At 58.1% G+C, this 19,734-nt stretch overlaps 1 protein-coding gene across 3 annotated transcripts; it reads right to left on the bottom strand.

Moving 5' to 3' along the window:
• Positions 1–1,501: 1,501 nt before the first annotated feature.
• LOC111157654 (BCL2 interacting killer) lies at positions 1,502–17,548 on the bottom strand. 3 transcript variants are annotated; one of them, XM_022519263.1, is made up of 5 exons: positions 17,518–17,548; positions 5,055–5,195; positions 3,496–3,603; positions 2,677–2,794; positions 1,502–2,040 (listed from the first exon to the last, which is right to left on the bottom strand). In XM_022519263.1, the coding sequence occupies exons 2-5, from the start codon at positions 5,186–5,188 to the stop codon at positions 1,951–1,953; spliced, it is 450 nt and encodes a 149-aa protein (XP_022374971.1). In that variant the 5' UTR covers positions 5,189–5,195; positions 17,518–17,548; the 3' UTR covers positions 1,502–1,950. The 3 variants fall into 3 exon arrangements, with proteins under 3 accessions (XP_022374971.1, XP_022374970.1, XP_022374969.1); XM_022519262.1 differs by lacking the exon at positions 17,518–17,548 and having other exon boundaries at positions 3,496–3,600; positions 5,055–6,927; XM_022519261.1 differs by lacking the exon at positions 17,518–17,548 and having other exon boundaries at positions 5,055–6,927.
• Between the last annotated feature and the right edge of the window lie 2,186 nt (positions 17,549–19,734).

Consider the following 19,734-nt stretch of genomic DNA (forward strand, 5'->3'; position numbering starts at 1 on the left):
AGCTCCACAGGCCTGGGCCTCCGGTCTTACCCACCCCCCCCCCCATTTTCTCAGTCCTTTATTGCTCTCAGAACACAGCCCCCAGTTCTTAGCTTCTTTGTGTGCTTTTTAAATAGAATGTGAGATTTGAGGGACCATATCTCCACAACCCCAGAACCCGTGGCCAAGCTTAGCAAAGTAGGGGCTCCTCTGACATCCATGGGTGGGAAGAATGTTGCAAATCCTAGGACACTTGGGGAGAGGGTCCCCAGATTCCTGCCAAGAGAAGACATGGCATCAGCATCTCCATTCCCTCCACTCTGAAGAGCCCCAAGCTCCTTGAGAAGCCACGGCGGCCCCAGCCACACTGAGAAAGGGGTGGGCACATGGGCAGTTTGACCCGAGTGCATGGGAGCAAGCTGCTCCCGGGTGGTTAGGGAGGACTTCCTGGAAGAGGTTCATCTGGGTTTGGCCTCCCCACATCCCCAGCTACGGATTCTCCAGTGGATCCCCAGGGCCTAGGGGTCAGTGCAGCCACACAGGAAAGCCCTGGGTCACTTCCAGGTCTATAAACTTGGTGGGTATCTGTCCAGGGGTGGAGTGTCCTTTGGGTGGAGCAGGATGTCAGGATGGAACATTCCCAGCAAGGACCTGGGAACTGGCAGGCTCTGGGCTCGCCCTGTGAGGCTTGGGGAGGGCCTGACATAGCCCCACGGGACCACTTACACAGGAAAGGAGGTGAAGTCAGGCTGTGAAGGGCCAGACTCTGGAGCACTGGGACATGGAAAGCCCGGCGGTGGCTGGGAGGGTCCCTTCAGTCACGAGGGTCAGAGGGGGCAGCTGGGAGCGTGCAGGACCTGACCGGCCGGGCTGGAGGGTAGCAAGTCACTGCTGCATCAGCTCTGGGGCTGAGTGGAGGGCAGGGAAGGTTCTCCGAATCCAGGACCTGAAGGGGACAGGGAGGAGGCTGCAGAAGGTGGGGACTCACCCCAGCCCAGGGTTGGCTTTTGAGATAGAGGGACTGTTGGGGCGGGGTGGGAGGTCAAGGAGCCAGAGCTCTAGTTCTGGAGAAAGGGCCTGACGGGGTCTAGGAACAGCACTAGGCCCAGGTCTGGGGCCGGCTGAGCCCGCGCGGTGGGTGCCCCTAGTCTAGTCCCTTCTCCCCAGCACAGCTGTGTGAGTGGCCCCCCAGGCTGCACTGCTCCAGCAGGGAGTGCTGGATGAGCAAATGTGGGGAGGGGAGGCAGCCCAATTATAAGAGCCTGACAGCCCAAAGGAAATAATCCCTAATGGTACATCTCAGGCACGAGGCATGACAAGAGGCGGCGTAAACCTGATTGTGTTGGGCCACACTTCATGACAGCAGGTGCAGGGAAGAGCCCGCAGGTGTGTGATCACGCACAGGTGGCTAGGCGCCCGCCCTGCCCCTTCTCTCCCCTCCCCCTCCCCTCCCCCTTGATTCTCTCGCCGGGGGCAAGAGGCAACCCATGCGACAAACCCCCAGAGAGGACCAGAGACCAGCTGGAAACCAACATTTTATTGAGCTCTCCTCACCCCTCAGAAATCTATTCCAGCAGATTTTCTCTTTGCCCCGGGGCATCACAGACATGGGGGTGTGGCCAGCACTCCCCCCACGGCCCGCCACAGGGCCCCCCAGCGAGAGGAAGCCTCCTTCCCGGGACAGGCCACCACACGTGGGCTGGGGCCAGGAGAGCAGGCCCAGCCAGGCCTTGGCACGGGCAGTTAACCAGCAACGACCCCAGAGGTATAATGAATTCATTTCTCTTACAAAAAGAAAAAGAAAGAAACTAGTATGAAACCTCAGTAGTGTCCCAGCACTCCGTTTTAAATATAAAAAAGGCATCACCAGAAAACCGTTAAAAAGACAACAAACCCAACAAGGCCACCGCCAGGGTGGCAGCCAGGGGGGCGAGGCCAGCCCCGCCCCCCGCCCCCGAGCAGCAGCTGGCGTCACTGGAGGACCTGAAGCCCCCAGCCTAGCAGCAGCACCACCAGCAGCAGCAGGGACAGCACCAGCCCGCGCCCGGGGTTGGGGGACACCTGTGGGATGAAGTGGGGGAGAGGTGAGGCCCTCCAGCCCGGAACAGAGGTGGCTCCTTCCGCGGCTCCTTCTGTGCCCGCTCTGTGGACACAGGGATAAGCCTGCGAGGCTGAGGCCGGGTGGGGAAGGACGAGTCAGGGAAGGTGGGGGACGCAGGAGCATCTCCAAACCGGACCGGTCGGGGACAAAAATCAGGAAGAGCAGCACAGGCAGGTGGGGAGATGGCCGAGGACGTGACAGAGGACAGAGGAGGAGAAGCCAGCCCACCCAGGGTGCTCATCGGCTGGGGACAGTGGGAGCATGAGCTTCGGGGGGGGGGGGGACCGTCCCCGGCGCTGGTGGGAGGGAAGAGGCGTGGTCAGGAAAGCGGCTCAGGAGGAGACGCATCTGCCGGGCAGATGAGTGAGGAGCTGGTCCCAGGGGAGGGAACAGCAGGGAACAGGCGTGGAAGCAGCCAAACACACTGAAGAGTCCCAGCACCGAGTCCGTGAAGCACGGGTCTCAAAGCCCGAGCCCAGCAGAAGGGGGGAAGCGGGCAGGACGACAGGGACGGGTAGGGTCTGTGGCATCCCGCCACTCCAGAGCTGCGAGCAGCACCATGTACAGGAGGTAAGTCAATCTCAAGGTTTAGTTACCCTGTTCCTGAAGGTCAGGAAGCTCCAGATCCGTATGTGCTCCCTGAGGTTAGTGAGACCATCCACGAAACTTCGGAGAACACCTCTCAGGCCCATCTGGTTGTAGGTAAAAGCCAAGCTGTGACAAAGGGGAGGGGGAGCAGGGCCATTACTGTGGGAACAGGGACAGGGCTGCAGCCTTTCCTTTAGGGGACCCCTGTGGGGAGAAGAGGGCTGTGTCCCCCCCACACACTGCCACTCTGTCCCCTTGCTCTGGTGGCTCCGCCAACAAGCGTCTCTCTCCACGGTCATCTGACTTCCTGTTTCCTTCCTCCGCCCACCAGTCCACGGGGGTTTGGTCTGGGGTTCTGAAGCCGGCCATGGGGAAAAGGCTCCACAGTTCACAGGCCCAAGAAGGCAGGTCCTACCCCCTGAAGGACCTTGCTCTGATGGAGGCCTGGGCACCCCAGAAGGCTGCCTCTCCGGGGACCAAGAGACCACGCTGCTGTGGCCCCGGGGTGGGCTCGTACACCCCCAGCCTGAGTGGTCCTGTGAGCATCTGGAAACCCACAGAGATGCTGGCCAACCATGAAAGTACAGTGGGCTCGGGACAGAGGCCACCAAGCAGGACACACAGCTCCGCTGAGCTCGCCACCTTCCCGTCAGCGTTGTAAGTCAAGACCCTTCGGGAAAAGTTCGGTCTTGGTTTGATGAAGCAACAGAGAAAAGCTCTCGGGCTCTGCTGTGCCGCCGCGGTGCAGGGGCGGGGGCTCCCGGCGGAGGGATGCAGGGCTGCCCGGGAGGGGAGCGGTCTCCTCCCAGGGCCTGGGGGCCGCCCACCTGTGCACGGCCATCCCGGGCAGCTCGCCGATGCGGGGCAGCGTCCATCTCACTTCCATCTCGTCCCCGATGAAGGCCAGCCGCATGGCCACATCGTCGGGGTTGCTGCTGCGAGAGGGCGTGGAGAATTAGGGGTGTAGCTGAGCAGTGACGCCCCACACACCTGGGCCTGCCTGGCAGATCGGGCCCCGGGTTTCTGGGAGGCAAGGTGTGGCACAGAGCGAGGTGGGAACCTTCACGCACCCCTCCTCTGGCTCCTGCTTTGCTTCAGAAAAGACCAGCGAGGTCCCATCCCTGGGGGGACTCCACTCCTCTCGTCTTGTGGGAGGGCAGAGACACATGCAGGGCCCGTGAACAGCAGATGCGCCTCCCTGTCACAGCCTTCCTCTCCCTCCAAGGAACACTGAGGGTTGGGGAGCCCTGGGAGAGGCCACCCACCTGGAGGCTTGCCAGGAAAGATGGCAAAGGTGGGCAATGGGGCTGGGAGTGCTGAGGCTCCCGAACCCCCCGGAACTGGGACTGGTTTCCCACAGGGTCTCAATTTTCCCTCCTCCTCATGGGGAGTGATTCTAGGACCTGTTCCCTGTGCCCCCAATCGTGAAACCACCTGCTGTCATCACCCTTTTCAGAAGGGAGGGGCTAACCAGTTCCCTCCTCTCACTGACCGAATCCTGGATGGGAAGGAGGTCTGCACACTCACACCTGACCTCCAGATCCTACACCCTCCAGACTGGCTTCAGTCCTGCTCTCAGGGCTTGGCCCACATTTCATCTGGGAATTTCCAAGTGGACAGGTGTCCCAGTGGCTCCCAGCTCAGCCCCAGCCACCTGTCCAGTCTCTCTGGAGTCCGTGCTCTCTAGTTCAGAGGTGCCGGAAGGTTGGATGGGAGGCTGGGGAGGTCTGGCTGGCAATCTCAGGTGGGGGATTGAGGTCCCACCTCTATCTCAATACCCCGTGGGACCTCAGGAAGACACTGCCCCACGCTGAATGTCCCCTGTTGTCATCTCCAAGTGGAGCAGGACAGGGCAAGAGGCAGATTTTCAGGTCCCTCCAGCTCTAAAATCCCAGCCAGCCCCAATCCCCAGGTCCAGGCCCTAATGCCTAAGAGATTCCTGAGACCTAAAGCAGAAGGGAAGCACCTGGAACCTGGGGCCGGCCCTGGGAAGATCCCCTCTTCACTGTCCCAGCAGCCTGGGCCCCAGACCCTGTGTGTAAAGGGGCTTCCTCAGGCTACTTCTGATTTTCTAAAATTAGAACCGTCTCATCAAGAGGCCTTGATGAAACATCATGGTCAGTGAGGGCCAGGCGATACCCAGTCCTAAAGCCAGAGGTTTAAGCCATTTTGGCGGCAGTGCCCAAGGTCCATCCTGGGAATATGCTGGAACCCGAGGGCTTCTGTGGGCTGACAGCAGCGCCAAGGGGCCGCGCCCAGGGCACCGGCCTCCATGAGCACACCTGGGGAATTTCCGCCCTGGGGCCCTGCTCTTCCAACTGTGCCCCCAAGGTCACTGGCCAGAAATGGGAGTGGGTGGGGCCCGCGGAGTGTTGCTGGGACCTACCTGTTAGGGGAGGGCCCTGGATCATAGTACTCCACGAGATCAGTCATGCCAGGGACCTCCAGCACTTCCGGGCCATGCTCCTGCAGAAAGGTGCTCAGAAAGAGGTTCCTGGGGAGGGGTCCTGTGTGGGACATTTCTTCTCTGGGGGAGAAGAAAGACAGAAAGACAGAGACTGAACCCTCGTGCATCGAAGCCAACTGCGGCTCTCCTGCTCACTTTCCCAGCATGCCTTGCAGCTGGTGGTGGGCATGCAGCCTGGCTCTGGGCAATGGGGTCTCCGAGGTCCGACGTAGGGGTTTTCGGCCAGGGCAGCTCCTCTCCCCCCTTGCTGCCTTCCACACAGGAGGGAAGGCTGGAGCTGCGGCAGCCACTTTGTGACACCAAGGTGCTTAACATTAAGGAAAACCAAGACACCAAGTAAGCAGAGGAGAGAGGGAGGGGGCCCGGCTCTCTGATGACCTTCTCGGACACTTATATTTTTGCAAGTCACGGCCACCCTCGCTGTGTAGGAAAAGTAACACCCGACTCGGTGCGTTTCCAGTTCCTTGCGGCCAGGGGCTCTCCTATGACAACCGTGGATTCCCACGTCAGAATTGTTCCCATCATCCCGAGATAGCAGGGTAGGAGAGTCCGTGACCGAGGTCACCGCAACTTAGCCCACACCATACCGAACAGACTTAGGGCTAGAATATAATGGCGAATATGGAAGCCACAGACAGGAGCTCAAATCCCAGCGGTCACTTAGCACCTGTGTGATGCTGAGGGACCTCTGCACGTCAACCCACTGTCTTATTGTCCCGGGGCTCTTAAAAATTCTGTAATTCTTCACATTAGCCTGCTCTGAGTGGATAGGACCCTCTCATTATCTTGTTGGATCCCTAACCTTCAAGGTAGGTATTCATTAAGATGAGACCTGGAAAAGTTCACGATGAAGCCAAGAAGGGCCAGAGCCAAGTCCCCCTGCTCCCCAGGCCAGGGTGGACAGCGTTCACGTTTGGCAGGACATGCACAGGTGCCCACCGGGGACGCGGGGTGTAGGCGAGAGTGTGCACACGACGTGCTTTCCCCATTAAAGGGTGGTGACTGGAGACGCAGAGCCAGAGCACAAGCTCATGGGGGCGCAGAGGTAACTGTGGACCCTCCAGGTATCTTGGGGCGAGACGAGACAGGACAGTCAACAGGGCATCCAAAACACGATCAAGAGAAATGGACACGCTACGATGTCATTGAGGGCACAGACAGGTATTTCAGGGTCTGGGGTCTTTGAGAAAGGGTATAGAAGAGCAGCACTGTTCCGGAGAGAACATGTGCCCAGAATTTGTCTCAAGAGGGCTGTTTCCATTTCCTAAGGGAAAGCTGGTAAAGTCTCAGGTCTGTTCTAGATGAAAGCCCACCTTGAAAGACAAGCTCTAGCGGGAGTGAGGGCTGGAGAAATCAGACATGTAAACACAGCCACGACAGCCACAAAAGTCCTGTGGCCTGACATACGCCACCCGGACCTGTGAGGGCTGCACCTTCTCCTGCAGGGTCCTGGCGGTGGCGGGGGTCTGACCACCTGCTGAGGGCAGCACCTGCGGGCAGGGCTGAAAAGCGTGCAGGCCTGAGACCCAGCAACGATGCCCCCTCCAAAACCAACAGACCAGAATGAACCAGAACCCCACAGGGAGGAGCAGGTGGCTTTTCTAAAAACCCTCAAATGCCACTAGCAACTTTACTGCAGCACAGGTACTGCTGGGAGCGCGTAACCCTTCTACCTCCGTTCCAGATCTCTAGGCAGTAGTTAAAAGCTATGACCCCAGCCCTAGGGACCCACCTCCAGCCACCCCTAGGCGCTGACACCCTACCCAGCCGTCAGACTTCAGTTTTGCTTGTTTAAAAACAGAAAAAGGAAGGCGCCCGGGTGGCTCAGTCGTTAAGTGTTTGCCTTCGGCTCAGGTCATGATCTCAGGGTCCTGGGATCCAGCCCCACATCGGGCTCCCTGCTGAGCGGGAGGCCTGCTTCTCCCTCTCTCTCTGCTACTCCCCTGCGTGTGTTCCCTCTCTCGCTGTCTCTGTCAAATAAGAAAATAAAAATTGAAAAAACAGTAGTAATAAAATAATAAAAATAGAAAAGGGAGCCTCCACACAGGAGAACAGTGCGGGGTCAGGGCAGCAGCACCAGCACAAACAGCCACAAGCTGACTTCAGTCAGCAAGTTGGAGGAAGCCGCTCTAAGAACAAAAGACAGAGAACATTCAAGCCACCAGAGAACATGTGATCAGTTTGATGAGGCAGAAGAGGATTTCTAGCAGACATGCAATGAGCCTTTATGCAGAAAACACAGAATCACCTTTTGTACTTTTTTTTATAAGATTTTATCAATTTATTTGAGAGAGAGAGAGCAGGTGCATGTGCACTATCCGGGGGGGGGGGCGGAGAGGGAGAAGCAGGCTCCCCGCTGAGCAGGGAGCCCCTGTGGGACTGGATCCCAGGACCTGAGCCAAAAGCAGACACTTAACAGACTAAGCCACCCAGGAGTCCCGAGAATCACTTTTTGGAACCACCAAGAGTTTCAAGGTTGCCAGATACCAGATGGACATATAAAATTCAATAACCACAAGGCAACCAGAAAATACGGTAGCAGACAGACTACGCACGTACAGGTACAGAGGCTTTTAGTCAGGAATGAAATCTGATTTTTTTTTTTTAAATGCTCTGGGGCGCCTGGGTGGCTCAGTGGGTTAAAGCCTCTGCCTTCGGCTCGGGTCATGATTCCAGGGTCCTGGATGGAGCCCTGCATCGGGCTCTCTGCTCAGTGGGGAGTCTGCTTCCCCCTCTCTCTGCCTGCCTCTCTGCCTGCTTGTGATCTCTATCAAATAAGTAAAATCTTTTAAAAAAATGCTTTAAAACTTACGGAGAAAAACATAAAACTCTATCGAAGGATTTAAAGGGTATAACGGAGCAAGACAGAAACTGTGACACTGCACAGGGAGTGCATGCTGGGGGTCTGGGTGCCCTTGAGCTCCAAGGGTAGCATTTAAGGACTGGGGACAGAGCTCCCACCTCTGTTGCCCCCAGGCCCTAGGGGGCTTGATAACTATGCAAATGGCAATTTCCCAGGAAAAGCAGTCCCAGCCTTCCTTTGCATGCGCCCCTGGCCCCCGTGCCCTCCACACCAGCCCCAGGCTCTGCGCCTGGACGTGGCCTCTGAGCCGCCTCTTGACCTATGGTCCAAACATCTCTCGGCCTCCAGCAGAGACAGTCCCAGAATCCCTGGACACCAAGTGGGAATGGGGCCCGAGATCCGTGTCTGACAAGCCCCAGGGCTGGGTGAGCAGTGGGGTGGTGCCTCCCCCATACACAGCTGGGGGGATCCTGCATGGGTTAACCTTCTAACCCAACCACTCACTTGAGCTGCAGTGGGAATCTTGGGCGAGGCCTCCAGTTTCATCCGTTAAATGGGAAGAATAATCCCAAAGTAATGGGGTTCATTTTTCTGTTAAGAACCAGCATCAACCACGTTCTGACCCTGGCTGAGTTTTTTGCACCCACCTCATTGGGCCCTAATCCAAGCCCTGGGTAAGGTTCTCACAAAAGACTGACCAGCCCGGCCTGGGCTGGCCTTGGGGCTCAAGGTCTTGAGTGGGAGAAATCAGAGTGTGGCCACAGAGCTGGCAGCAAGGTCCCTGCAGCCGGCCCACCACGCCATGGCAGGCCAGCGCCGGTCCCTTCCTGTCCAGCTCTACTGCAGCTGCCCGGTCTCCAGTCCCCGCTGGACCCCCTCCAATCTGACCTGGTCATTGCTCCACTCGGGGGTCGTGTCATGCTGCTATCAGGGCCCTTTTCCCCTGGCCACCTCCCCAGCCCCAACCCTGCCCAACCCCATCTCAGGCCCTGCTCCCACCGCACTCCAGGTGCGTGCTTCTGTGAGCCGAGCGCGGATAGGTCAGGCCCCCACCCCTGCTGCTGGCCGGCCAACCTGTCCCCTTTGTCCACACCCTCCTATTGGTCGCCAAGGAACTCAGCCCTGACCCTGCCTTCCTAGCTCACCTAGGAAGCCCCCCAGCCTCCCCCTCCCATCTCTAACCGACCCCACGGTGGGGTGATCTTTCTCCCTCTGTGGTAGCTTAGAGCACGGACACTCTCTGTGCCCCCCGCTTCTTCCCTTCCACGTGAGGATACTAGGAATGCACGTCCCCGGGAGCTGTGAGGACAACGTGATGGAACCTGTCTTAGCGCCCCCAACCCCGGAAGGCAACAAACCAGGAGCTGCCGGTGTTACTCGGCTCCGGCCCCCAGCCCACAACACAGAGCACGTTTGTCAAATGGCCCAACACGGCCCAGCACCGAGGAAGCTGCCGGCCGGGGAGCCCGCACTGCTTTGAAGCATCTAAGCATCTTTTTTTTTTTTTTTCCCCCAGCAGATTTGCGAAGAAGCAGTTTCAGACCATTCTTGGGTGAAAGAAGGCGCACCTAGCCGGTGTCCCCACCCCGGCAGCAGCCCCCCCGCGCGCAGCCGCCGACACACTCTGTGGAGAGAGCCCACGGGGTGCCTGGGTGGCTCAGTCGGTTAAGTGTCTGCCGGGGGCCCGGGATCAAGAAAGCCTCAGTCAGGCTCCCTGACTCTCAAATAAGTAAAATCTTAAAAAAAAAAAAAAAAAAAAAAAAAAGCCGTCAGGAACACGCTCTTACCCACAGAGCTCAGGATGCCCACCCCACCTCTGGGCGGAAGAAAGTCGCCTGCACAGCCACAGGGACACTGTGGGGCTGGGAGATGGAGAGAGAGGCCAGGCTCCCAACCTCCTGTGTGCACTTTCCCATGACGTATGACCTCCCCTACATGTAACAGCGTGGGGACAGGTGCATACTCTGTCTCCCCCAGCCCAGCCTGTGTGTCCCCGCATGCTGGCGGCCAAGCAGGAACAGCTGGTGACACCTGGGGGCTCCAGCAACAGCACCTGGTCCCTAAAGTCCTGGGTGCCAGGCCAGCGGCTGCTAGGTGGACCCAGCTGAGACCTAGCCACCAGATTTTTCCACGGAAGCTTCCCACCCACACCTGCCCCCCCCACCAGCCCACCGCTGTGGGGGACGGGGGTGGTGCACTGGTTTAGGGAGCACCCAGGTGTCACATCGTAGGTGTGCTTGAGCAGCAAAGCCCAGACCTCAGCAAGACAGACCCAGGCTCCAGTCCCAGCTCTGAGGTGCCACAGCCACCAGATTCTGAGCCTAACTCAGAGAGGGGTGGAAATAGCACAGCCTCCCAGAGCTAAGAGGATTAAGAGATATGGATGCTGCCCACTTCCTGCCACCCAGCAGGGGCTCCAAGGCTGGCTAAGGCATCAACAAACGCAGAGTGGGAGACAGGAGCCACTGAAGTCCCAAGTGCACCTACCCCTGACTTCTAGGGTGCATCCTGCATGTTCTGCTGCAGGTACCCGGTGGCCATGAAAACGGTGAGCAGGGGTCTGTAGGCGTTCCCGTGCAGGGACCTGGAAGTCAAGTGGCTCCTCGCACAGGTCTGTAATCGTGCGGCCATATGTGCATATAAAGGACGTAACAGACAAACACCTCCATCTGCAGAGGTCATCTCCTGAAGAGGCGGGAGGTTAGGAGAGAAGGGGTCTCTCTGGGACACACTTGGGAAGGAGCCTGAATTTGTAACTCTGTGCTCTCGGGTTCTTGAACTTTTACTACCGTGCACGTGCTGGGTTCGTGGATTCCAAAAATACAGCAAGGGGCACCTGGGTGAGCCAGCTGGTGGGGCATCCGCCTTCGGTTCAGGTCGTGATCCCAGGGGCCTAGGATGGAGCCCCGCATCAGGCTCCCTACTCGGCGGAAGCCTGCCTCTCTCTCTCCCACTCCCCCTGCTTGTGTTCCCTCTCTTGCTGTGTCTGTGTGTCAAATAAATAAATCTTAAAGAAAGCTGAAGTTGCAATAAAGTTTCTTTAAAAAAAAATTTACTTTAGAGAGAGATGTATGACCAGGGAGAGGGACAGAGGGAGAGGTAGAGAATATTAAGCCAAATCCATGCTGAGCAGGGAGTCCGATGGTGGGGGCTCAATCCCAGGACCCTGAGATCATGACCTGAGCTGAAACCATACGGCAGATGCTTAACCAACTGAGCCACCCAGGCACCCCTGGAAAAGGTCTGTCTTAAAGGTCTATTTCAGGAATCAAGCCACCCCCCCTCCCCAGCCTGTCCCCACCTGGTGGGGAAGTCCCACCTCCGCCTCCACCTTCAGGAACCCCAGAGGCCTGAAAGTGCTCCTCCCAGGTGGGCGGGGCTCACTTCCCTGGTGATGGAGAAGCAACTGGGGAAAAGACGACGGGGAGTGACAAAGAGGGAGAGAGAAGAAAGGTGTTTCAGGTAAGAAGTTGGAAACTCACCTGTGCTGGGGTGTGGGGGCTGCTCAGTGATTCCGGAGGTTCATCTTGGAATGGGCCCATAGTGCCACAGCCCCTCAATCCTGCCTCCTCACCAGCACTGTGCCCCCCCACCAGAACCCCAGCGCAGGTGCTGGCCTGAGTCACTCGGAACCCAGGTGCTGCAGGCAGAGCCATCCACAGGATGGGTGGGCCCGCCCCTATGGCCTTGGGCAAGGACTGTCCTCTCCCGCCTGCAGGTGACTGCTCCTGGTGACCCCGTGTCCTTATTTGCATCACTCAGCCTAGCCTCCCCCAGAAGTTGCCCCACTTCACAGATGGGGACCCAGGAGGGGGGAGAACGGAAATTCAGAGCCTCCTGACCCTGCAATCACGCTCCCCACCCCAGGGCTCCAAAAGTACACCGCCCAGCAGTGCAGGCTGACAGCAGAATGAAAAGGAAGCCCCCATCCCTCCCCCAGCAAAAAATAGGCGCCTGGGTGGCTCAGTTGGTTAAGTGTCTGCCTTTGGCTCAGGTTGTGACCCCAGGGTTCTGGGGTCCTAGGATCAACCCCGATGTCGAGCTCCCCACTTGGCAGGGAGACTGCGTCTCTCTCTCCCTCTGTGTGTGCTCTCTCAAATAAAATTAAAAAATAAATTGAAAAAAAAAAAAAAAAGGTGGGGGGGAGGCCACCTTGACAATCCCAAAAAAAGTCTTGCTTTGAGACCTGAAATGCCAAATAGTTTCCACCGAATCCGACAGTGATGGACCGAACATACTGGGGCCCTGTGCGTCGGGCTTGGCCAGAGCCAGACAGATTGTCACGTCTCGGGTCAGCATCCTGCCTTCTGAGCACGGCAGCGGAGAGGCTGGCCCAGAGGTGAAAGTGAAGCCCCCTTTCCCACACCCATGAAGCCTGGCCTTCCGCTCCAGGGAGGCGCCATCTGGGTCGTGCACCCAGTTCAGGTCCAAGTCTGGCGGGAGATGCTCAGGCCGGATTCAGCAGCAGGTCCCCCGGGGCCCCACGCCGGGCCTGGCTCAGTGCACTCAGGTTCGTTAGTGGAAATGAGGCAAACCAGCACCCCCTCATCCTCCCCGAATGCACACTTGGGGCAGGCTGGCCACAGGCGGGTCTACAACAACAGGCTGAAGTCCTGGTTGGCTGCTGAGTGACTGGACCGAGATGAGGAGCCACTGGGATGACATTTATGCAAATGTCCAGGGCTCACCGCTTCTGATCGCTACTTGCAGAGGGGGACCCCCGCGTCCTAGTCCAGCGTGGCCATTCGGCTCTGGACAAGTTCCCTGGCCCCTCTAAACCCCCTCATTCCTTGTCTGCAAAACAAACATTGGGGAGATTTTCTTTTTAGGTCCCTTCCTGCTCACATATCTATAAAGATCCCCACAACCGGAGAAAGCAGAACAGATGAAGAATTCTTGGTGACAAGGGATTCTGAAAGTGGCTTTACACCAGTTTCCCGTGGCCTGGAGGTTTGTGTCCACTCCCAAATTCTTAAGGCCCAGGGTGATGGTATCAGGAGGTGGGGCCTTTGAGAGGGATTAGACCTTGTAGGCTCTCCTAAAGGGATTAGTGATCTTCCGAGTGAGAGGCCCAGGAGAGCTCCCTTCAGGTCCCCAGTCCCCCCAACTCAAGGATCCAAAAGTCAGCGGCACCTTGACCTTGGATTTCCAGCATCCAGAACTGTGAGACAGGACTCTGTGGTTTACAAGCCTCCCGGTCTGTGGCGTTGTAATGCACAGCTCCAACGACGTCAACAGAAAACACGGATGGAGGGAACGCGAGGAAAACCCAGGGGTTACCAGCTGACACCCGAGAGGGGACCCAAGTGGGCCTGTCTGCTTTTCCATCACCAGCAGAAAGGACAGAGGCCAAGATACTACTTGGGCCTGCAGTTTATAAGTTTGAGAAGCATGTGTTTAGAAGAAGTTTTGCGGGCATCTGGCTGGCTCAGTCGGTAGAGCATGTAACTCCTGATCCTGGGGTTGTGAGTTTGAGCCCCAAGTTGGGTACAGAGATTACTTAAAAAATAATAATAATTAAAAAATAAATTAAAAAAAATAATAAAGTTCTTAAGCATTTAAAGTAAAATTTTGTGCCCTGCTAGGCCCAAGCTCTGAGGAGCCAAGAGAGACAGATGCAGCCCTCGGGGTCCTTTATTCCAGAGTTTTGAGTCTCCCCGCCTCCTCTTTCTTAAAGATTTTATTTGACAGAGAGAGTGAGCACAAGCAGGGGGTGCGGGAGAAGGAGAAGCAGACTCCCCACTGAGCAGGGAGCCTGACCGGGGGCTCCATCCCATGACCCCAGCGTCACGACCTGAGCTGAAGGCAGACACTTCACCGACTGAGCCCCCCAGGCACCCCTGTGCAGAGCAGTTTCAATGACTCACTGAATCCTGATACCCCCTCCAGTCAGCAGCTGTGGGGGCTCCCACTTCCTCCCTGGGACAAAGTCCTTAGTCCCCCACTGGACTTGTCCTGGCCCTTTTGAACCCTCAACTTGACTTTACTGGCGCCCCCCTGCTTCCCCCAGGCTGGTACACGGGGCTGGCACAGGCCTGGCCCAAAACCCACCCCCTCCCCACCCAGAATTCATTGTTCCTCATCTGCGCCGTCCCAGCACCTTCGGTAAATAAACCTGGATTGGGCACTTGGCCCATTTTAGTCTCATTAAATGTTTACCTGTCTGTCTGCCCCAGCTCAGAGCAGGGACCTAGTGCATGGGGATAGTCTGGGGAGGGAGGGGCAGACAGTATAGTGGAAAACAGAACAAGGGAGCTACAGGGACAGCCAAGTCCTGGCTCAGAGACCTTGGCCTCACCACACCCTTGCCAGCAGAAGTGTTGCTGTGAGGAGGAGGCAGAGGCTGAGGTGGGAATACGGTACACAGCAGGCGCTAACTAGGTCCACAGCTCCACAGCGGGCGCTCACTAACGCGCCGCTAGGACTATGAGCCGGGAGCTCAGGAGACGCGCATACTATGCTGACCACCTCAGTGAGAGCCGGGATTTTCCTGATGTGTCATCGTCCGCACACAGGAAAATGGGCAGCTTCCGTCCTCACCTTGATCTAGCTTCTTCTAAGCTCCAAGCCACAGACACACAAATGCCAACAAGGGGGGGAGGGCCGCGGGCCAGGGGCAAGAGTGCTCAGTTCTAAATGTCTGTATCCCAGTGATGCTCCCCCAGCCCCAGCCCCAGGGGGGCTGCTCCCGGCTCCGGAGGGCACTTCCTCTCAGTCTGGGTGATGGGCTGTCTTCTCCCTCCTCCAGAAAAACAGGTTTACCGTGCAGGGCCCAGCAAGGCCCTGCGGGTGTTTCGTATTGTCACACCCTAATATTGACACTAGGGAAATCAGCTGTCCTCCCTGGGCCCGCCTCAGCGCGCGCCCGCTGACCACCAGCCCTGGCCTCCCCGCCGGGAGGTGCCAAAGAGGAACTGGGGGCCGTGACCTTATTTGCTTACGCTCTGTCTTTCGCCCAGAGCCTGGCCCCGGCAGGACAAAGAGACGAGGGAGCGGCTCCACGTGTCCACTCCGGACCCACGGCAGGCTTCCCGGTGGCTGCCGACAACAAAACCCGACCGAGCCTGGGACTTCCTTGAAACCTCTTGGAATTGTTCTGAGCCGAGAGAAAAAAACAGCCGGACTCTCGTGGGATCCACTGTGTTCGAGGCAGGGGAAGCAAGAAGCCATTAATTGTCTACAAACTTCATAGGTTCACTAAAAACAGGATGCTTTCCAGGGAGAGGGGAAAAACCTCCCAGGTCAGCTTCAAGACTCAACCAGCAAACAGAGCCGGGCCCCAAGCACCCCCTTCTGCATGTCAGCCCAGCAGAAGAGAACAAATGGGCTCGTGGTGCTCTCTGGTTTCTCTTCAGCTCAGCGACTCCAGCTTTCATACCTACCAACCCCCAATAAAACTTTAGACACTTAACCTGCACACGGCCCTCCATCCAGCCTCTTCCCAGTGTGCCCAGGCCGTGCCATGGTGGGGATACTCCACTGAGTGGGACACTTGGTCCTCCTGTTCTCATGGAGCTGCAAGCTAGAGTCACGCTAAGGGACCACAAGTGGGTAATTTCAATCTGTCTCTAGCGTCCGGAAATGGTCCAGTAAGGTCCTTGCACAGAGGAACCAGTAGGAAGAGAGGAAAGGCTGCACCTTTAGATGAGGTAATCAGGGAAGACTTCTCAGAGGAGGCAAGCAAGTACATGGAGACAGGGAAAAAGGAGGACACCCAGGGGGACGCTGCTAAGTGTATCACTCCATCCCACAAAGGGCCTCACAGGACCCCTGGTGCTTGGAGAAATATCCTTGCTGACAGTGTTCCCACAAAATAAATAAATAAATAAATAAATAAATAAATAAATAAATAAATAAATCCCCTGGCAGCCATCTTAGAAGGTTGATTAAATAGGTCCCCCCACCTCCCAGGAGGGCTCTGAGGCACAGACTGAAATCCAGTCTCACCAGATGCTCTAGACACTTTAAACCAAAAACAAGCACAAATAAACGTATACGACGTTAACACCGGTAAAGCTGAAGGAACCACAGCTAAAGCCATCATTGACAGCCCTGTGACCTTGAGCTTAAAAGCGTGGGAAATCCCCAAATCCTGGAGTGGGAAGGGAAGGGTGGAGGACAGCCGGGGCTGTGGAGGAGAGCGGCACCAGCAGCCAGGTGTGAAGGCCCAGCCAGCTGCAGCCTCAGACCGCTTAGGGAACAAAGTGTGACGCCGTACCCATAACCACCTAAAATGTGCCACTCTGAGAATTTACCCCAAAGGCATGCCCAAGGTAATCAGAAATAAGGTTAAAGTGTTCGCTCTAAGGGAAGCCACGATCAGGCACCAACACTTGGGTGGGAAACCTCACGGACCCATTCTGCAGAAGGGACAAACTGAGGCTCAGAGGTGGAGTAGCCCATCTAAGACAACACAGCTGGGAGGTGGCTGCGTGGAGAGTTTTGTTGGGGCTCCCAGAAAAACGGCTCTGCCTGCCTTTATGCTGCCTCCTGGAACGAAGTCTCAGTTTCTCCACCTGTGAAATGAGGCCTCCGGCTTCGGAGCAGCACAGAGCTCAACGGCCCGCCCTCCTCCTCCCGCGGGAAGGACAACGCCAATAACGCTCCCTTCCTGGGGAGCCCGAGCGAAGCTTCAGGGAGAACAGCCGACCGAGGGCCGGGCCAGCGCGGGTGCTCGGGGAAAATGTTACAGCGGCAGCGGCAACAACAGCGTCCCGCCCCCCGGAGTGGCTCAGGCCGGCGAAAATTACAGTAACGATTAACGGTTTACAAAGCGGTTTCGCGCCCAGGAGGCCCGGGCTCCGAGCGAGAGCGTGCGGAGCCCGGAGCTCCCCCGAGTCGCTTCGGCCGCGCGGGGCTGGCGGCGGGACCCCGCCCGGTCACCGCATGGAACGCCCGCGGTCACTGCAGCGCCGAGCGCGCGCGGGCCGCTCGGGTTTGCAAAGCGAGGCCGGACGTGCCCGCGGGGCGCACCTGTGCAGGGCAAGGGCAGGTGCGGGGCGGCGGCCGCGCCCCGCTCGGCGCGCAGTTCCTGTTCCGGACAAAGGCGCTCTCCGGCCCTCCGCAGGTGCGCGGCGACTCGGGGCGCCCCGTGTCCCCGCGGGGACCAGCGCCCGACGCCATCTTCCCGGCCTCGGGGGACACCCGGCTGTGCGGCCGCGGCCCGTGGCTGGCGCTCCCGCGCTCCGACCCTGCCCGCACGGCCTCCCCGCTGCCGCCCCCCCCCCGAGGGCGTGGGAGTGGGACCCCGGGAGTCCGCGCCGAGGGGCGGTGCGGAGCGACGGGGCATTGCACGGTCGCGCAGACTGAGGCCCGCGGGGGCCGCGGCTGCTGCCATCGCCGGCGGGGGCCTGCAGACCTCGCCCGGGAGACGGGCGTTTCGGAGCCGGGGTCCCGAAAGGTCTCCCGAAAGGGACACACCCAATAGCTGTCCGGGACGGAAAATCCTGGGCACCGGTCCCCAAGCTTCCAGCCGCTCTGCACCCAGGGCAGCACCCTGAGCGCCCACCTGCCGGACGCGGGCCGGGCGCAGGGGCGCAGGGCAGCGGGGTGAGGGCCGCGGCAGGGGCTCGGACTCACCTCGCGTCGGAGGTGGCGGCGGGCGCGGGGGCCGGGGGGCTCGGGCCGGGAGGCGTATTGTCTGCCGCTGAGGCCGGCGCGCGAGCTTATAAACCGCCGGGCCCGGGCCCGCCCCCCCCCCCCGGCCCGCCCCCCGGCCCGCCCCGCCCCCGGGGCCGCCACTGCTGTTCGCGCTCCCGCCCCGCGGCTCGGAATCCGGGCCCGGCTCTTCGGTGGCAAGTGCAGTGCCAGCCGTCTGCGCCCCGCGGTGCACTCGGCCCGCGCCTAGTGGACACACCCGTTGGCCGAATCCGGGTGTATGATCCAGGGTCTTGACACGGATTGTCCCCTTCGCCCTCCAAGGGGCGCTGAGGGCTCGGTGCTTTTTTCCAAGCCCCTTTTACCGATAAGAAAACTGAGCGTGGGAGAGGACCGAACGACAGCGGGAATTCCCCCCTCGAAGAGTGATGCTTTCTGCGCTAGCCGTTAGGGGAGTTAGGTTTTGTTCTGTTTCTCTCGATTTTCTTTATTGTGGTAAAATACGCACAACACAATTTACCGTATTAAGCGTTTTTAAGTGTACTGTTCAGTGGCATTGAATACACAGCGTGCAGTGCTCACCACCACCCATCTCTACAATTCTATCTTGTAAAACAGACTCTATACCCATTAAAAACTCTCCATTGGGGCTCCTGGGTGGCTCAGTTCGTTAAGCATCTGCCTTCCGCGGGGATCCTCATTCCAGGGTCCTGGGATCCAGCCCCACCTTGGGCTCCCGGCTGAGCGAGAAGCCGGGACTGCTTCTCCCTCTCTCTCCGCCTGCTGCTTGCCCTGCTTCTGGTCTCTCTGTCAAATACATAAATAAAATCTTTAAAAAAAAAAAAATCCAAGAAACAAAACAACAACTCATTCCTGGGGTTCCCTGCTGGCTCAGTCGTCAGAGCGGGTGACTCCTAAAACTCCCATCACAGTTCTGAGTTCCACTCTGGGAGTAAAGATTATTTAAAAACAAAACAAAACAAAACAAAACAAAAAACCTCCCCATTTCCTTCTGCCCACCCCACCCCACCCCCCGCCCCGGCCCTGACCCCCACCTGGAATTAAGATTTGTTTGTTTAAGATTTTATTTATTTGACAGAGAGAGAGCACGGTCAGGGGGAGCTGCAGAGGCAGAGGGAGAAGCTGACTCCCCGCTAAGCAGAGGTACCCTTGTGGGGCTCGATCCCAGGACCTGAGCCGAAGGCAGACGCTCACCCACGGAGCCTCCAGGGCACCCCTGGAATCAGGTATTTTGGAGCCTATTTCACAGATGTGAACACTGAGTGATGCTTTGGTAGAAACAGCATAAGCAGCATCCCACACCCTCCCCACCCCACCCTACCAACTGTACCACCCACCGCACCCCCATTCCCTGGCCTTCCACACCAGCACCAGCACTGCCTTGAAGTTCCTGGGCCTGGAGAAATGGGGGTGGGGGGAGGGTGCAGAGCCCCCACGGGGTAAGGAGAATCCGAAAGTTTCTAGTAGCTGGGACCCGGCCTGGGGCGGGTTAGGGAGAGGGAGGAACAATCCGCAGGTGGAGGCAGGAGCCTGGCGGAGGCGGAGGAAGGCAGAAGCCAGGCTGGGATTACAAAGTAACCACCCTCCCAAGAACACACAACAACAAGGCTTGTTTACCTTAAGTCCTGCAGGCTCGGAGGGAGGAGGAACAGCCCGTCCAAGGGAGTTCCCCTCCCCCTAGTTCTGCCATTTGCTACCTGTTGGGGCCCCCTGATCCCTTCTTCCCACTTCTGGAGTGTCTGGCAGTGATGCCCAGTTTCCCTTCAGTGTTCTGGAGGAAAATGGGCTGACCCACCCCACCCCCGCAGGGCTGTAGGGAGGATCAGAGGAGATCTGATCTGTGACCAACAACAGATAATCCTTAGTAAACACCAGCAGACTTTAAACTTCAAGGCCCCTCCCTAAAGGCTCTTCGGACACCTTCGGATTTTGTAATCCTTTGAGGGCCCCCAGGTCACATCTCCTCGAAGCTCCAGAAAGCCGGCACCATCCCATCCCTCTCGGGAGACACGGGTTGCCTTACAGGCAGGAGTGCGGAGCGCTGTAAGACCGGGCCCCTCTCCAAGTGCATCCTCTGAGCCTCAAAGAAGGGAAACAACGACCCTGTGTCCCGTGGGCCAAAAAAGGCGGGACCTCTCTGCAGAGAATGCTTCCCAAGGGGTCTCGAGGCTGAAGGCA

The sequence above is a fragment of the Enhydra lutris genome, unplaced genomic scaffold, assembly GCF_002288905.1.
Source record: "Enhydra lutris kenyoni isolate GAN:26980312 unplaced genomic scaffold, ASM228890v2 scaffoldscaffold55, whole genome shotgun sequence".
NCBI classification, from domain to species: Eukaryota; Metazoa; Chordata; class Mammalia; order Carnivora; family Mustelidae; genus Enhydra; species Enhydra lutris.